This window comes from Rattus rattus, chromosome 7, assembly GCF_011064425.1.
Source record: "Rattus rattus isolate New Zealand chromosome 7, Rrattus_CSIRO_v1, whole genome shotgun sequence".
In the NCBI taxonomy this organism is placed as follows: domain Eukaryota; kingdom Metazoa; phylum Chordata; class Mammalia; order Rodentia; family Muridae; genus Rattus; species Rattus rattus.
The window spans coordinates 70,596,003-70,615,099 of NC_046160.1; the positions used below are offsets into that span (position 1 = coordinate 70,596,003).

The 19,097-nt window shown below is 40.7% G+C and overlaps 2 protein-coding genes across 2 annotated transcripts in view; both read left to right on the forward strand.

Moving 5' to 3' along the window:
- The first annotated feature begins 6,900 nt into the window (after positions 1-6,900).
- The window catches only part of Mipol1 (mirror-image polydactyly 1), a 292,380-nt gene continuing 280,183 nt past the window's right edge, over positions 6,901-19,097 (forward strand). Inside the window, exon 1 of the mRNA XM_032907776.1 lies at positions 6,901-7,111. The gene's annotated coding sequence lies outside the window, so the exon portion shown is untranslated. The remainder of the gene's footprint in view (positions 7,112-19,097) is intronic.
- Positions 14,344-15,512, forward strand: LOC116905069 (ribose-phosphate pyrophosphokinase 1-like). The gene has a single exon (XM_032907775.1). The coding sequence runs from the start codon at positions 14,374-14,376 to the stop codon at positions 15,328-15,330; it is 957 nt and encodes a 318-aa protein (XP_032763666.1). The 5' UTR covers positions 14,344-14,373; the 3' UTR covers positions 15,331-15,512.

Sequence of the window (19,097 nt, forward strand, 5' to 3'; positions counted from 1 at the left end):
ATGCTGCTACAGTAGCAGCTAAAGTTCTACATCTGCATCTGCAGGCAGTGGGAAGAGAAAGACACTAGTCCTGGCTTTAGCCTTTGAAATCCTAAAGCCCACCCCCAATGATATACTTTCTCCAACAAAGCCATACCTATGCCACAAGGCCTTCTAACCAGGCTCAAGCAAATCTCTAATAACCAAGCATTAAAATAGATAACCCTATGAGGGGCATTCCTTTTCAAGCCACTAAATAATGTATCAGTCTTTTTCATCAGTTACTACAAATACATAAAAGTAGCAAAAGGACTTAATAATACAGGAAACTATAAGGCAAGAGTGCAACATGAAGTTGAGTAGTGATGCCATACACTTTTAATCCTAGCACTTGGGAGGCAGAGGGTGGAGGATCTCTGTAGATCCTAGCTTGATCTAGGAGTGAGCTCTAGGACAGCCAGGGATATAAGAAGAGACCTTGTCTTGAAAAAAAAAAAAAAAAAAAAAACAAACAGGCACATACACAGACAGACAAAAGTGAAACACAAGAATTCTACGATTTGTTCAAATATCTGTAAGCTTAAACTGTTTTTAAAAAGTCTGGAGCCCAGCATGGTGCTGTATGCTTGTACTTAAGCACCAGGGAGTCTGAAAAGAGAAGTGTTCAAGTTGAGTCTGGATTCTATAGCAAGACCTTGCCTTAAAATAAAAAGGCTGCTGCAAAGAGAAACTTCTTTGACAAGGGGTGAAATCTGCACTTGCTGTAGGTATAAGGGTAAGTAGAGTAGCATTAGGCATCATGCTGGTCCAGTGAGGTGGAAGTACAAGGTTCTCTTCTAAGATTCATGACCACTAGCTCTGGGAAATTGGGTAGGTTTGTAGAACCATGCACACTGTTGTCTCTCCTGGTGCGAAGGGTAAATGTGAGAGTTTGTGGTACCTCAGAATTTACACAGTCTTCTGACATGCGTGAGGATCCTGGTTAGATCTTCATCCCGACAAAGAGTATTAAAAAAAAAAATGATGATTGTTGTTGTTTTTATTTTTATTTTTTTTAAAGATTTATTTATTATATATAAGTACACTGTAGCTGTCTTCAGACACACCAGAAGAAGGCATCAGATTCCATTACAGATGGTTGTGAACCACCATGTGGTTGCTGGGATTTGAACTCAGGACCTCTGGAAGAGCAGTCGGAGCTGTAAACCACTGAGCCATCTCTCCAGCCCTGTTGTTGTTTTTAAATTTTAGTTTCTTTATATTTTTTACAATCCAGACTTCATCCCCCTTCTGGTCCATCCTCTGACTGTTGCACATCGCATACCTGCTCCCCTCCCCCGAATCTCCAAGAGGATGTCTCTGCCCCACCAGACCTGCCCTTCCTCCCTGGGGCCCCAAGTCTCTCGAGGGTTATGTTCATCTTCTCTGAGTCCAGACCGGGTAGTCCTCTGCTGTATGTGAGTTGGAAGTCTCATATCAGCTGGTGTATGCTGCCTGGTTGGTGATCCGGTGTCTGAGAGATCTCAGGGTCCAGGGTGATTGAGACTGCTGGTCCTCCTACAGGGTTGCCCTCTTCCTTAGCTTCTTCCGGCTTTTCCCTAATTCAACCACAGGGGTCAGCAGCTTCTGTTCATTGGTTGGGTGTAAATATCTGCATCTGATTCTTTCAGCTGCTTGTTGGGCCTTTCTGGAGGGCAGTCATGATAGGTCCCTGTTTGTAAGCACATCAGTAACAGTGTCAGGCCTTGGGGCCTCCCCTTGACCTGGATCCCACTTTGGATCTGTCACTGGACCTCCTTTTCCTCAGGCTCCTCTCCATTTCCATCCCTGCAGTTCTTTCAGACAGGAACAATTCTGGGTCAGAGCTTTGGCTGTGGGATGGCAACCCCATCCCTCCACCTGATGACCTGTCTTTCTTTCTTTTTTTTTAAAAGATTTATTTATTCATTCATTATATATAAGTACACTGTAGCTGTCTTCAGATAAACCAGAAGAGGGCATCAGATCCCATTACAGATGGTTGTGAGCCACCATGTGGTTGCTGGGAATTGAACTCAGGACCTCTGGAAGAGCAGTTGGGTGCTCTTAACCACTGAGCCATCTCTCCAGCCCCCGACCTGTCTTTCTACTGGAGCTGAACTCTCCCCACTGTAGGGCATTTCATCTAAGGTCCTCCTTTTGAGAGTCTCTTACCTCCCAGGTCTCTGTACATTTCTTAAAGAAAACTTTCTACAAGTGCAGCTCTTTAAATGTGTCCACTAAATAATATCATGCTTATCTAGAAGGAACAAGATTCACTTTAATCCAAAAAAAAAAAAATCCATTTATTTTTAATGGCAATCCATTCAGTGCCTCATATCAGCTGGTATATACTGCCTGGTTGGTGGTTCAGTGTCTGAGAGATTTTGGGGGTCCAGGTTAGTTGAGACTGCTGGTCTTCCTCTAGGGTCTCCCTCTTTGTTGGCCTTCAGGGTTTCAGTCCTGTTCTGCTCCTCTTCTCCCATACCTGATCAAGTTCCCCTCTTCCTCTCCCTGTCTCTTTCCCCTCCGTCCCTCCCTCCCTCCCTTCCTCCCTCCCTCTGGTGATTGGTGATTTATAAAATGGTACCAGGATGTACCAGAATGTTATGAGATTCTGTTGTTCCCGGAAGTGTTCCAGAACTGCAAAACACCACCAAGGATCTTTTTCAGATGCAAAATCGCATTAAGGTCTCTTTATAATAGGCTAGGGATTGGGCTTTCTTCCAATCCAATCCTGACACAGCAGGATGGGAAGGTGGAACAGCCTCGAACCCTCAACAGGGCAAGATTTTATAGGAACCGGGAGCAAGTGAGGGGGTGTCTGCTTCTCTAGTAGAATAAATATTGTGAGCCGACAGATGGGTGCTTTGAAGCAAGACAACCACAAATCAATTCAATTTGAGAATTTTAATAGTAGCTCTTGTGTTTACTGTATGTTGCTCTCATATCTATATCTTCATTCCAACCCAGAACCCAACATTACATGTGAATTGAATATTGGACTGCTGACAAACTCCCTTAAATCTTCATCAAGTAACTCACTCGTTACACTTACTGTGGTTTGGACATGAAATATCCTCCATAGGCTCTTATGCTTGAACACTTTGTCCCCTAATGAATAAAGATTTCAAGGGACCAATCACTGGGCGAGTAGGTGGGACTTCCGAGTTGGGATGAGGTAGAAGGGAGGTGGGAGAAAGGAACTTCCTTTTCGGACTGCGGGAGAAGGGAGGCAGACAGAATATAGGGTTGTGGTACCTGTTGATTCTAACTAAGTTTGTGTGGTGTTTGCCTTCACGCGGTGACTCAACTGGGTTCCAGAGAAAGGTATGGCGGCAGAGTGTGGTGTACTAGAGTACACTCCAGCCTGCCGCAGGAATTTGGAAGCGGGACTGGTGTGGCATCAGTCAGCCATGGGAATTTAGCGTGATGAGACAACCTGGCTAAATGGAAAGGTCTTGGTCCCGAATTCAGACAGACAGGGGGCTGGCGGCCGGCAGGAGCCTCACCAGCGTAGCATGGGATGCCTTTTATATTTCCATACACAGTTATGGCTGGAACTATCTTAAGGAGACACTTGTGCCTTTCCTTGGCTACTAGACTATTGAGGCAACGGACCCTAAGAATTTGGAATCTTCCCAGAAGTCTCATGCAAGACAAAGGCTAAAGCCCTTGTTTCAGCTAGAAGATAATCTTGTTTCCTAGGAAGGGATTCACACAGGTCTATCACCTTCACAGAGGGCCCTGCAGGAGAGTTTGATGTTGAAGGAATGATCCACACTTTGATTATGCCTGCGTAGTTTTGCATACCTGTTGCCCTCTAATTAGGGCCCTAGAGATAGACTTGGGAAATGGGGAGAGGTCATTGGATCTCTGTTCCTCTTCACATTCTGTCCACATTGAAAACATTTTTTTTCTGCCTTTCATTATTACTTGTCTAATTGTCCTATTAAAGATTACAGCCTGGCTTGTTAAGAGTTTGGGCGATCCGGACCATCTGGAAGGGGAACCTTTGCTAGGACGGTGAGGAAGTGGGTCACTGGTGATTTGTGGTGGAGCCTGTATTCCATTGTTCTCTGCATTTTGACTGGATGACCAGCCACTTTGCCATGCTGCCTTCATCACCGTGATGGGCACTATCGTGTCTTGTACTGTAAGCCAAGAATCCTTCTTGAAGTTGCTTTCGTTGGCTGTTTGGTCACAGCAGAAAAGGGCTATGTAATGTCACTGTTCACTACTTTTTTTTTTTCTCTTTAAATATATATTTACTTTCCATCCACATCGAAGCAGCTTCCCTTCCCTCCTCTCTTCCCATGCCCTCCCTCTCCCCTCTGCAGACACTCCTCCTCCCCTTCTCAGAAGAGGACGGGACGCCTAAGGATATCCACAAGCCTTTGGCATATCAGGTTGCATTAGGAGTAGGCACGTCTTCTATTGAGGCTAGATGAGGCGGCCCAGTTAGGGGAAAGGGATCTAAAGGCAGGCAGTGAAGTCAGATGGCTCAGGGAGTGACTCCTGCTTCAGGAGTCATACATGAAGACTCTACAGCGCAACTGTTACATATGATTGCTCACTGCTTTTATTCAGGTCCACACTGAGAAAGAGCAGGAAGCAGAACACAAAGGTATGACAAATGGCAGACAAGATGGCTGCTAACACAGCAGCCATGATCATTAAAGAGATCTGTGGCACTGAAGAGACATCTACTCTGCACTGGGACAAAATCAAAGGTTACCTGTGGATAAAACCCAACCATCAAAGGCAACGACTTATGAATTTGCAAATTCATCTGAATAGAGGGGGTGAATTGAGAATGTCACTCTCTGTATAAAACAAGCACCCTTTAAAATGTTTTCTCAGATCAGTCTTAAAAAGTACACAGTGGGGTTGGGGATTTGGCTCAGTGGTAGAGCGCTTGCCTAGGGAAGCAAGGCCCTGGGTTCGGTCCCCAGCTCCGAAAAAAAAATTAAAAAAAAAAAAAAAAAAGTACACAGTGGCTGCTGCAACTCTATTCTAAGATGGCCAAGAACTTGTAAGAGTTGCTTTCGTCATGGTGTCTGTTCACAGCAGTAAACCCTCAGATAGGACACCATTGTATACTGGAAGCATACAATTTATACAATTCAAGGGTTCATGTTTAAGATTAGTGCCACTTTTTTTTTTTGTGTGTGTGTGTGTGTGTGGAAACTGCTTTGCTATGTATGTCAGGCTGTCCTGGAATTCACCATCACTCTTCAAAGGTTCAGAATTACAGAGGTGTACCACCTTAACCGTAGTCGTCCCCCCCACCCCCAAGAGCTGGGGACCGAACCCAGGGCCTTGCTCTTGCTAGGCAAGCGCTCTACCACTGAGCTAAATCCCCAACCCCTTAACCGTAGTTTTGATGTTATTTTGATTTCATAAAAATATGACAACCCTGGGTAATGTAAAGCAATAAGTAAAATTTAAAAATGCACTTAAAGCCACTTCAGAGTAGTAGTCATTAGTTACATAAGTAACGGAACTTTGAGTATTATGCTCTATTTATTCCAAGTAATTTGTCTGTTCATCTCCTCTTTTTCTTCATACTTCATACCTCCTATCACTTGGTGAAGTATGTGGCACTTCTGGAAGGTGAACGTTTGCTAGAGGAAATGGGTTACTGGTTATTGCTTGTGGAGTCCATCCCTGTTTTCCACTTGTTTTCTTGCATTTTGACTGGGGATGACTGGTCACTTTGCCATCCTGCCTTCATTACTATGATGGGGACTACCTCTTATTGTCCTGTAAGCCAAAATCAAGTCTTCCACTAACTTTGTCTATTAGCTTTGGTGGCTGTCACCACCTTATGCTTATTTTCTGCTGGGGGTTGTAAAAAAGTACTATTATCGGTAATCTTGTTACCCCAGCATCCAGAAGACTACTTGGCATGCAGTATGCCCTCAGTGAATAGAAAATACTAAGTAAGTGACTTTAATATTTCAATACTAAACCACCAGAGCGTCAGTGACCTGTAGTCCCAGCAAAGAGGCTAAGGTGGGATGTAGGAGTTCTAGATCAGATTGGGCAGCTTGGGGACACCACTTCTCTCTTTAAAAGGAGAAAAACACCAGTTATATCAGTTCCAATATAATTCCACATTATTCCTATTGATATGCTTATAAAAAGATAAAGGGAGGGGGTATGTTCTATGGAGGTAAGGTGAGGCATGAGGAAAGGAGGTGCCTCAGCGGGCCCATGCCGAGACATCCATTCCTCCTGAGGGAACAGCCACACAATCCTTAGTAGAGAGTTTATTCAGAGCATGGGGAGGGGAGTTAAGAGGGAGGGAGGGGTAGAAGCCGGCCATAATCACGTGGAGAGAGGTAGGGAGGGGAATGGGGAGGGAAGAGGGTAAGAGCAAGAGGGGGCAAGTAGCCTCATTTATAGTATCAGGCATACCTGGTTGTTGCCTGGTAACTGGGGGGGGGGTAGAGCTTAGAATGCTAAAACCTATGTTTTGCAATAAAAATAACCCTGGCGTTTAGGCTTTTCTTTTTAGTTCTGAGATTGAACATTGAGAACGCACATACTCTAGAGTACACTCTTTCTAGTCCTGAAGTAAATATGTCACCAGCTTTAAGGCTTTTCTGAATTCTTTGGCCAACATCTAGGTCTCACTCTGGCTCACTTCGCAGGACCTTTCCTCCGGTCGCCACAAATCTCTCTACGCAGACGGAAACCACAGTTTTGCCCAGTGAAGATCCTCTACGGGAGGCTGAGCTCACGAACCACACGTTTCGGCAGAGTTAGCGCGGAGTAGTTGCCCGCCCCTCCCATCGAACAAGACTTCCAGGCCACGTTCCACTCCGGCTTCTCGGAGCAATCGGTAGGTCCGCGAGCTCGCCGGAAGCCCCGCCCCGCCCCGCCCCGCCCCCTGCAGCCACCGGGCTGGCGCATGCTCGGTGCGTGCAGCCTCGTCCGCGCGGGTTCTCGCGTGCGTGCAGCACGTTTCCTCTCGCCCCCCCCGCCCTTTTTGGTCACTCAGAGGCGCGCAGCGGGCGCACGGCGATTGGCTCCCTCGGTGGCGGCGCCACAGGACCCGCGAACTGCGTGAGCGGAGTGGGCCCTTAAGGATCCCGTGGCTCCACAGGTAACGGCGTGGACCGGGAGCGGTAGGGGGTGAGGGGGAAGGGGAAGGGAGAGAACCTCAGAGTGGGCTGCAGCCCGATCGGGACTTCCGGCCGCGGCCCCTGGAGATGCAGGAGTACTTGCTTAAGAATTGACCGCGAGAGTGCCGGCCACCTTTGGTAGCCCGCTCGCGGCGTTCACAGGTGACACGCCGCTCCTTCTCCAGGTTTCAGCATCATGGCGTGTAGTCTTTCAAAAGTTAAAAAGGCCGAACTCTGAGAAGTGTAGGTTGTTTTTCCTCCAGGCTGTGAAGAGTTAAGGTTTCAGTCCTGGCTGGAGCGTGGGTTCACTTTATGCCCTTCCGGGACACTTAAGCGCTTCATAGCTTTCACTCTTCATAGTGCGAGACAAAACCGCAGTGTAGCTCAGTATGCCCAGTGCCTACTGTAGTAAGATACAACTGCATACTCTGGGTTCACTAATCCAAAAACTGGCTTTTCTAACTGGAGGATGACACCACCTTACGGTATTGGTGAAGTACTTCAAGTCGAGTAGATTACAAGATAGCAGGATAGGCTAGGGTGGTGATAGAAGAAACGCGTGTTTCTAAGAGAACAGGCCTTTGGAAGGGTCCCTTTGAGCATTTTTATGTCAAATAGTCCCCGGTGGTGGTAGATAGACAGCTAAGGAAGGACGCCTTTAACCTGTACACAAGTTACTCACTTTGCAAAGTTTCTTACTGCCATCTGGAGTGAACCTCAGATAAAAGGACAGTTACGTAATCGTTACATAGGCTAGCATCCTGCACTGGATATTACTATATTATTAAGTCACTAGAGTGACTAGAGGAGGGTAGATCAAAGGACGAATTGCTTCCATCAAATTGGGGACATTTTCTTGATTAATGATTGATGTGAGAGGGCCCAGATCACTCACTGTGTGTTTTATCAACCCTGAGCAGGTTGGACCTCACTTGTATAAGGAAGAAAACCAAAGCATGCTATGGAGAGCAAGCCAGTAAGGGTAACTCCCTGGTCTCTGCTTCAGTTCCCGCTTCAAGGTTCTAGCCTCCAGCTCCTTTGGTTGCTTCCTGGGTGATGGATGCTAGCCCTCCGTGTTAGCTTTTGGTCATGATATTTGTCAAAGCAAAAGAAACCAAACTAGATTGCATCCTATGTAAATAGTGTAGCAATAAGTTTAATTGAGGCTAATTTTGAAAACGTGAGATAATACGAATTATTTCATTAGATAAAGTAATGATGGACAAGCAAATATGAGTAGGAGATGTACATTATTTTTCTTCAACGGCAGAGTATGAAATAGAAATCTTTGCGTGATAAATTTAAAAGTTTAATAAACATAGAAACGTGCTTAAGTTGTGTGTACAGTTTATTGTATGTTCATGAAGTATAATTATCTTATGTCTTGAAATAATTAAATTTAACCATAACTATATACCACATTTTTTGTTTTGGAGATACACACACACACACACACACACACATACATAAAATCTATTCTAGCAACAGATTATTACTTTAAAGTGGTAGCTGATTTGGACTTTCTCTTTAATAGTTGACTAATAGGACAAATTTTCCATAGAACTACTTTTGGCATTTGTTAAAAGCAAATCTGATTGTGATTTTTGCTAAAGTTGGAAGTATTCTTTTAGGTTTTACTCTATTTTAATATATATAGGTATGTGGTATATTCTTTTAAATTTAAAGTAGTGCATTAGGTTTGTGTATGTACATTGAGATTGCTTCCATTTTGCTTAATATTTATACATTTTGGAAATAACTAGACTATAACAGGGTTCAGTTTACTGTAGTTTATAATCTTGAATATTTTTCTTGTTTCTTCTTGAAACATGCCAACATCTGTTTCTGTCTCTGTATCTGCCTGTCTCTCTTCTCTCTCTCAAGACAGTCTGGCTTTAGTCCTGGCTGTTTGAGAAGTTGCTATGTGGACCAAGCTGACCTTGAACTCAGGGAAATTTTGCCTCTGTTTCCCAAGTCCTGGGATTAAATGAGAGCACCATCTCACAGTGCTTCTTTATATTTTATCTTGAGGATTTGCTACTGTGGAATGAACTTTGAAAAAGAGAAAAAAATGATAACTTTAAAAAACTTTATTGTGAAATATGGTTCATATAGAAGTATATAAAACATGGACATTTTTTCTGAACAAATGAATAATCACTAAAATTGTTACTTTTCTGTATATAGCTGTTTACAAAACATGTCTGCACAGGTGATATGGATTGTTTTATACATGCCTTATTAATGCTGTTGCTCAATCTCTCCTATTAACAATTCATATATGTATAAATCTCTGTATTAGTAGTAATAAGTGCTGACAATTTGCTATGTTAAGAATCCTTTTGTAATAATGGAGTCTATTTCTCCCTGGATACCTACCCACCTAGTCATACACACACACACACAACACACACACACACACAACACACACACATATACATGTGTGTATGTACATATCTATTTTTGAGGTCATGCTCTTCATAGTATATAGCTTCATGATTAATCTATTTTTCTGTAAGCTAGACACCCTCTTTTATCAGTGATTCATTTCATCTTTAGTGATACTTTTCGTTTTAAAGCCTTGTCTGAATTTTTTAAAAAAAAACTTTTAAAATAGTGTGTCTTGTTGAGAAGCTAAAAAAAATAGTATATATTGTCTCTGACTTACAGTCGTTCACCTTTAGAGTTTTTGGCTTTGGGATGGTGAGAAACTGGTAGTCAATAGAGGTGGTATCTTGCATTTGTATTTTTAATCTTTATTTAGGCTAGGGTTAGATAGACATGGTAAGTTACTGTTATTCATGACACTGGGTGGTGGCTGCAAGCTGCAATTCCTAGGTGGTATCAGGAGAACCAACAACTAGTGGTCTTTGCATTGTGTTCAGCTCAGGGATTTGATGGCTTAGGTGTGTATTACATGCATTTTTGGTATATTTATCAGGATGTAGTCCAAAGAACTACATTTGACATCTGGAAAGTCAAAGAACATCTTTCCAGAATTCTGTATTCCCTGGATAATACCTTTAATGTTAACATAATGTTCAGTGATTATATTGTTCACCTTAAGATTTTTTGGCTTTGGTGAGAAACTGATAGTCAAGATATACACTGAATACTTATATATAAACTGTAAGTACATTGAATAGACACAGTTGTAGTTAGTGAATATTGCTTTTTATTAAATTGTAATCTGTAATTTTTTTTCTGTTTTTAATCTCTTTGCATCATAGGAACCAGTTTAGATGATATCATACTATATTTTGTTGATTTATTTCTTTTAAATTTTTTTTAAGATTTATTTTATTTATATGAGTACACTGTAGCTGTCTTCAGACACACCAGAAGAACGCATCAGATCTCATTACAGATGATTGTGAGCCACCATAATATGGTTGCTGGGAACTGAATTCAGGACTTCTGAAAGAGCAACCAGTATTCTATTAACTACTGAGCCATCTCTCCAGCCCTTTTTAAAATTTTTGTTTATTATTTGAAACAAAATTTCTGTGTGTAGACGTAAGTGTTCAGGAACTGGCTATGAAGAGCAGATTGGCCTTGAACCTTGGGTGATCTTCCTGCCTCTGCCTCCCAAGTGCTGGGAATAAAGGTGTGTGGCACCATGCCAGACAGTTAGCATATTTCTTGAGCCTTTTCCAATCTCCACTTTGTTTTTCTCTTTTGATGTAGTTGTTTCAGCCATCTTTTGATTCTCTTGTCTATAATTGGATGTATGATGAGCATTTAAAAATTATGTTGTGTGTAGATATTTTGCATGCATGTTTGTCTTTGTAGCATGTAAGCCTGGTTGGTGTTTGCAGAGGCCAGAGAAGGGCATTGGATTCACCATGTGGATGATGGGAAGTGTACTGGTCCCCAGATAGAGCAGCCCTAGAGCAGCCCTTGCTCTTGACTGCTGAGCCATCTCTCCAGCCCCACAGTTGGATATTCTGAAATTCAATGGATCAGCTTCATGTTCTTAACTAAATAATTTATCTAAGTGGCTCATCTCACTATTTACATTTTTTATTGTACCTTTTGTACTCTGTTATTTTAGATGTTACATATACTTTAGCATTCCTTTACTGGCTACCATAAAGATTATAACATCCTTTATCTCCTACATGGGCACTGGTATGTGCTAATGTTTTAGTTTTATAAACAGCACTGTAGTTTATATTCTTGTACATAAATAAATATTTTGCCTTTTGGGAGAAGTTAGTTTTCCACAAATAAAATTGTAGACTCAAAAAGTTCACATTTAGAGCCTTAGTATATGTTTGGGGGAATTATTTCTTTCTCTGAAATGGCATTGTTTTTATAATGTATAAATATTTAGTTTAAACTTTTTAAGGCAAACTCCTTTCACACAAAGTTTTCATTAAAAACTAGTAGTACTACTCTGTCCTCTTTTCCTGATCTTGTACTTAAACAAGAAAAACCTTTGCATTGGCACATGCTTATGAAATTTGCTAACATCAGGATGAAAAGGGAAGGCCAGACTGTTTTCGGAGAGAACTTTTAACAATGGCTGTCGATAAAAACAAGTGCTTAGAGTGTGCTAGCCCAAGTCTTTGCTAGTACTGTCAGCTGCTGAAATACAATGTTGGAGCCATTTGAAAGTTTTGAAGGACAAGACTTTTTAGACACCCCCAATCTGTAGCAGAAATTCAGGAATCAGGAAGGTGGATGCAGACTAAGGACATTTCTAGACAGAAAGCCTCTGAAAATTCTGAAAGTTTGATTCTCTTGAAATAAAGCAGTAAAAAAATGTCAGAAATACCAGAAAGTGTAGTGTGGCCCTGGAAAAGACCAAGGCAGTGTTCTAGGATTGACAGTTGTATAGCACACCCCAAAACAAACAATTTAGATTAGAGGTTCTCCCAAGAAATATGGGCAGGCAATTAAGGTTATTAAAGAGATTTTATAATCTCCTGGCCCAAATTTTTTTTTTTTTTTTTTTTTGGTTATTTTTTTGGAGCTGGGGACCGAACCCAGGGCCTTTCGCTTCCTAGGCAAGCCCCCTACCCCTGAGCCAAATCCCCAACCCCTAGATTTTCTTTTCATGTCTCCAACACCTTTTTTTTTTTAAATATTTATTTATTATATTTATATGAGTACACTGTACGCTATCTTCAGATGCACCAGAAGAGGGCATCAGACCTCATTACAGATGGCTGTGAACCACCATGTGGTTGCTGGGAATTGAACTCAGGACCTCTGGAAGAGCAGTCAGTGCTCTTAACCACTGAGCCATCTCTCCAGCCCCCAAATTTTCTTTATCAGACTTTTTACATTATGCATTTGATTTTGTTAATAGATACAGACTCTTCTGGGTTTCTGTCTTGTTATTGAGCTAGTACTGATAGCTTAGTTTTAAATGAGAGGGTTTTGTATTTTTTTGTCAGCACCTTTATAATTTTATTTTATAAAGTCTCTTATTGAGATTAATAAAAGAAAATATTAAGTGGAAAACTTAAACATTCTATATGTTAAAATAAACTTTAGATTATTTTTAGGGGTTATTTTTACATAATTTTAATCCTGGTATTCTAAAGTCAGAGCTAGATGAATCTTTAAGTTCAAGGCCAGCCTGGTCTACAGATGGAGTTTTAGAATAGCCAGAGCTACATGGAGAAACCTTGTCTTGGGGAAAAAAAAAATTTCAAAGTTTATAATAACATTACATTATTCCCCCTTCTCTTTTCTCCTTCTAGACTCCTATACTCTTATCCTGGCTTTCTTATAAATTAATGACCTTTTTAAAAATTTTCTCACTTTCTCTTTCTCAAATAAATAATACAATCTGCTCAGTCTGCATAATGTTATTTATGTGTATGTTCCATTTAGTACGCTATTCCCTCGGAAGACTTTCATTCTCTGCATTCTTTGTTGCCTGGTGTCATCCTTGTTCAAATCATATTAGGCAGCCATGTTGGGTGAGACTTGATAATTGTAGCTTCTGATATTTAGGAGGCACAATCTCACAGCGAAAATTTCTTGTTCTTTTTTTTTGGTTCTTTTTTTTTGGAGCTGGGGACCGAACCCAGGGCCTTACCAGGGCCTTATGCTTCCTAGGCAAAATTTCTTGTTCTTACTCTTACAGTCTTTCCTCCTCAGTGATCCTTGAGCCTTAGGGGCAGGAATTGTTTTGTAGATTTATCTCAGCAACACTGTGTTTTGATTAGGTATGGTTTTCTGTACTGTTCTGTCTTGCAGAGAAGTTATCCATAGAGAAGTGTCTTATCTATGGATAGAAGGACAAGAATTTAGAATTCATTTAGAGATTATGCTGGTTTAATAAAGTGAAGGTTGTAGAATAACTATTGTAGAATACAATTCTGATTAATCTGTATTATTTCTAGTTCTATTAACATTTTACTGTATCTTAATTTTTTTTTTTTTTTGGTTCTTTTTTTTTTTTTTCGGAGCTGGGGACCGAACCTAGGGCCTTGCACTTCCTAGGCAAGCGCTCTACCACTGAGCTAAATCCCCAACCCCTGTATCTTAATTTTCTAAGTGCTTAGGTTGAATGTACTTAGGTTTACTAAAACTAAGTATGTATAGTAAACTGTAATATATATACTCTTCCGTATCTTCAGATATCCACTGTGGCCTTGATAAAGAGACCTATGCTCCTTTATTTTTTTTGTTGGAGGCTCAAGTATTGATGAGTCTTCCCTTTTAAGTCTATGAACTCAGTGCTATAGATTTCATACAGATTGATCTGTTACGTACATCATCACAAATTTTAACACATCTTACCATTTTTATTTATTTAAAAATATTTTAAGATTTAACTTATGTTTTGAACTATGAGTTTGCTAATGGATTTTTCTAGATCTTTCTGTTCTTGATTTCTAGTTTATTTCAGTTGTAAAAAATACCCATTTTTATGATCTTAGTTCTGACAAATATATTCAGGTCTGTTTGGTTGACCAGAAAAAAATGTGGTGTATGTGCTTGAAAAGATTTTGTAGATGGCGGAGTAGCAAAGCGGTACTGTTGGTGTTCAGGCTCCCTGCTGACTTCCGTTCCAGTGTTGGTGGCTGCAGCAGCAGCGACAGCAGCGGCAGGAGCAGCGGTGGCAGCTGGAGCAGCAGCGGAGGCAGTGGAGGCAGCTGGAGCAGCAGCGGAGGCAGCTGGAGCAGCAGCGGAGGCAGCTGGAGCAGCAGCAGCAGCAGCAGAGGCAGTGGTGGTGACCACTAAGTACTGAGCACTGAGCACGTTTGGTTAGTTGCCCAAGATGCCAAATATCAAAATCTTCAGTGGGAGCTCCCACCAGGACTTATCCCAGAAAATAGCTGACCGCCTGGGCCTGGAGCTGGGCAAGGTTGTGACTAAGAAATTCAGCAATCAGGAGACCTGTGTGGAAATTGGGGAAAGTGTTCGTGGAGAGGATGTCTACATTGTTCAGAGTGGGTGTGGTGAGATAAATGACAATCTAATGGAGCTTTTGATCATGATTAATGCTTGCAAGATTGCTTCAGCCAGCCGGGTTACTGCAGTCATCCCATGCTTCCCTTATGCCCGGCAGGATAAGAAGGATAAGAGCCGGGCTCCCATCTCAGCAAAGCTTGTTGCAAATATGCTATCTGTAGCAGGTGCTGATCATATCATCACCATGGATCTACATGCATCTCAGATTCAGGGTTTCTTTGATATCCCAGTGGACAATTTATATGCAGAGCCAGCTGTCCTAAAGTGGATACGGGAGAACATATCTGAGTGGAAAAACTGTACTATTGTCTCACCTGACGCTGGTGGAGCCAAGAGAGTGACCTCCATTGCAGACCGACTGAATGTGGATTTTGCTTTGATTCACAAGGAACGGAAGAAGGCCAATGAAGTGGACCGCATGGTTCTGGTAGGAGATGTGAAGGATCGTGTGGCTATACTTGTGGATGACATGGCTGACACTTGTGGTACAATCTGTCATGCTGCTGACAAACTTCTCTCAGCTGGAGCTACCAGAGTTTATGCTATCTTGACGCATGGAATCTTTTCTGGCCCAGCCATTTCTCGCATCAACAATGCATGCTTTGAAGCAGTAGTAGTTACCAATACCATACCTCAGGAGGACAAGATGAAACACTGCTCCAAAATCCAGGTGATTGACATCTCTATGATCCTTGCAGAAGCCATCAGGAGAACCCACAACGGAGAATCTGTCTCCTACCTGTTCAGCCATGTTCCTCTATAATATAATAACTTCTGAAACATTTTGAAAATAAAACCACCCCCACCCCTTGTTTTTCTTAGTATTGAGTTCAGCAGAAGACCCAACTTGCTTTAGCAGTTTTTTACACCCCATATTAGCTACATTAGCATTTATCCTACATTGGAGATAGGTGGATTGCTATTGACTGCTAGTATGCTCTACCTGCATTGCTTTTTTTTTTTTTTTTTTTAACTTTGTGAGCTTTTCAGCTTTAAGTTAAGCTCAGCTGTGTAGACCGTTAAGAGAATATTCCACAAGGTTCTTAGGACCAGATTCACAAAGCTCATATTCCATTGCATGTGACTGCTTTGGAATTTTCATTCTGAATAACTAGCAACAAAGCCAGCCCATGTGTAATACATTCTCAGAGGTTATGCTATACTACACCAAGAACCCTGAGCATCCTAAAAAATAGTTGAGATGTTGAGCGTCCTGTAAGTCAGGGGCAAGCAGCTCAGTGCAATAATTAATTTTTGGGAGGAAGAAGCCTGATCCATTGCCATCTGTTTAACTCTAGCTTGGATTTTCTATACCTATTCCTTTCCAGGTGGCTTCACCTTCAGCTATCATAACCCTTTCCTGGCCAAATATCTTGGATTCAGTGATCATTTTCAAAATCTTTTGTAGACAGACTTGCTTCTTGTTAAGTAACTGCTAACATTCTCATTAGGTAACTTACTGTAGCGCAGTCTTCCTTAGTCTGCTACCTCTGCGGTAGTGGGTTTTAGGTGGTGTCATAGTGCCTTTTGATTATTTTAAGTATTTGACTTTAATCTTCCTTGGATCTGTTGCCCTCTCAATTGAACATATTTCTGCTAAACAATTTGATCTTATGTCTTGTTTAGAGGAAACTTAGTAAAATGTCTGTCATGTGTGCAAATAAAGAAAAAAAAAAAAGACAAGATTCGATGTTTGTTTGCTGGTTTTGTCACTGTTAGATTAATTAATACCCAAGAAAAATGAAGATTTATTTTGGCTTCTTAGTTCTGGGCTCCATCCTGGATGGAGATTAAACTCTGTGTTAGGAGAGGATGATAGGGAGAGCACAACTGTTAACCTCAAGACGGCAGGGAAGTGCAGACTGGGGAAAGTCTGGGGACAGCATGCACCCTTCCAAGGCTGAACTGAGTGACCCATTCCTCAGTTCAGGCCCTTCCTCTAAGAGTTCTCAAGAGTCATTCACTTTTAGAGCCCATTGTGTGACAAGTAAGTTCTTAATACATTTGCCTTCAGGGGGACAGTATTCTAAAGCCAACTGGGCAGTGAAGTTGCCAGCAATTTTTCTTCAGAAGCTATTGCAGTAGGGGGGAAAAGCAAATATAGAGTCAGGCTCTATTAAGGACAAGGGAAGTTACAGTTAGGAGTAGGGTCAGAGTCACTGGATGAAAATATCCACGTACAGGGAATTGTGATTAAACCCACTGACAGAATCATGAAGGCAAACCAGGGTTTATGAGGTTTTCAAGTTGTGAGAGACTCAAAACTGAAAGTAAGATTCATGTTAAAACTGAGCTATGTAGAGACAAAACACAGGGCTGAAGGTTAGAGCCTAATTGAGCAGACAATTCTAAGATCAAGTTTGGTCTTTATCATTCATATTAGCTTTTCTATAACTGATGCATCTGGATCTTACTCTCCTGTTTTCTAAGAGATGGTGAAGCATACAACTACAGTTACATCCTTGTTCTCTAAGTTACACATTTACAAATACTCGGGATTTTATTCATTCCTTTGTGTCTGCATGTGTGTTTATGCATGCACCTGTGTGTTAGGTGTCCTCCTTTATTGCTCTCTATTCTTTGGTAGCAGGGTTCTTCCCTGACCCTGGGCCTCCTGTTTGCTCAGCTAGGTGCAGGTCAGCAAAACTAGACTTGTCTTTTTGCCTCCATCCACCTCTGGGCTTGGGTTATAGGCATGCACCAGGATGCTCCACTTTATGTGAATGCTAGAATCCAAACTCGTCCTCTTGCTTGCACAGCAGATACCCTTAACTACTGAGCTGCCTTTCCAGCTTCTTTTCATCAGTTTTCAACAGAAATGTTTGATGTTTATAAGTTATAGCCTTTCATTTATGGCTGGGTGGTGTGTTTAATGCCTTTATATACTATTTTAGATTGAGTAGTGTTTTTTTTTGTTTGTTTTTGTTTTTGTTTTTGGTTCTTTTTTTCGGAGCTGGGGACCGAACCCAGGGCCTTGCGCTTCCTAGGCAAGCGCTCTACCACTGAGCTAAATCCCCAACCCCGAGTAGTGTTTTTTCATTTATTTCACTTTGTCTTGATTAGTGCTTGCATCCCTTTTTCCTACTCTGCTGCATTATTTTGAGTCAAATCATTTAAAAATGGTTATTTGTGGACTGTTTTCATCTCTGTTTTATTACTGCTTGTGTATTAGTTGTTGGTGAAGCACAAGCGTCTAAATACTCATCCCATAACTGGAAACATTTTTGTATTAAAAATTTTACTCTCTTAGAGTTTGGATTATAATTTCTTACAGCTCACTTACATCAGAGTGTTAGAACGGTGTTTTTCATCGTCCCAATTTGTGCATATAATCTAAATTAAATTTAAATTTCTTAATTACTTTTTCATGAAACTGATTGGTATTTCAATACTTTTATTGTCTCCAAAATTTATTATAAATTTAAACCACTTTCATAATTTATGTCAAAAAGCTTATTGCCAGCATGGGAGCTTCAGATATCATGTGTTATAGCGTATAACATTCCAAAGCAGAACATTTTATTCACTGGCATGAGCTGGCTCAGTGGGCAGGATTATTATAATTCATTTGGGTAAGTGAATTGAAGCTTTGGAGTTAATGTTCAAAAATATGTCAGTTTTTACAATTCTGTAATAATAAAATCTGGGTTTAGAACTTCAGCATATTAATTTCTACTGCCCTTATTCCATTCTGGTTATTAATTTGCTCTTTCCAGTTAAAGTCCATATATTATCTTTAATGGGCTACGTTTTGCTTATTTAGAATTACAATTTTATTTAAAACTATGCCATTGTGCTAATTACTAATTATTTGGTTTTGCAAGCTTATAGTCTATATGTAAATATGTCTTAAACAGTGGAGAAATTATTTTCCTCATTGAAGGTTTGAATAGATTTTTCTCTTAAAATATATTTGCAATTAAAAAATATTTTAGGAAATATTAGGAATATTTAGGAAATAAAGAGAATGTATCATATAACTATTAGTGACAAAAAATTTTAGCCTACTGTTGATACCACATTTACTATTAGTGGTATTTTTAAAACATGCCAAAGGATGATTATGTTAATGCTTAGAATAGAATAGCTATCCAGTGGACTATTAAACACTAAAGTGAATGTTTGGAAAGTGATATCATATTCTGATAAAAATGAATATTTGTAGAAACTGTGTAAAATAAAAATGTAAAGAGACCGTAAATTCTAAAATCATGTTTTGGTAGTGAATGCAATAGGAGATTCCCTCCTTTTTGTTTTCCTTTAGTGTATTCTAGACTTTTTTTGTAGGTGAGATAGTGATGTAGAATGGGCCTGAAATTTATATTTGTTAGCTTTCCTTTCATCAGGAATTTCAAAAGAGTCACAAATTCAGCATCATTTGCTTTTTTTAGTCATCTGGCTTAATCGCCTTTTACATTTAGTGATAATAGAAGATAAAGCCAGATATTTATTTTGAAATAATTTTTAGCTCCTTAAAATCTCCCAAATAACTTTCTGAAGATTGCTGGCGTAAGTAGTTTACTAAAGTGT

Bases quoted from the DNA above. Each gene is read 5' to 3' on its own strand.
- LOC116905069 (XM_032907775.1), top strand. From the start codon at position 14,374: ATGCCAAATATCAAAATCTTCAGTGGGAGCTCCCACCAGGACTTATCC.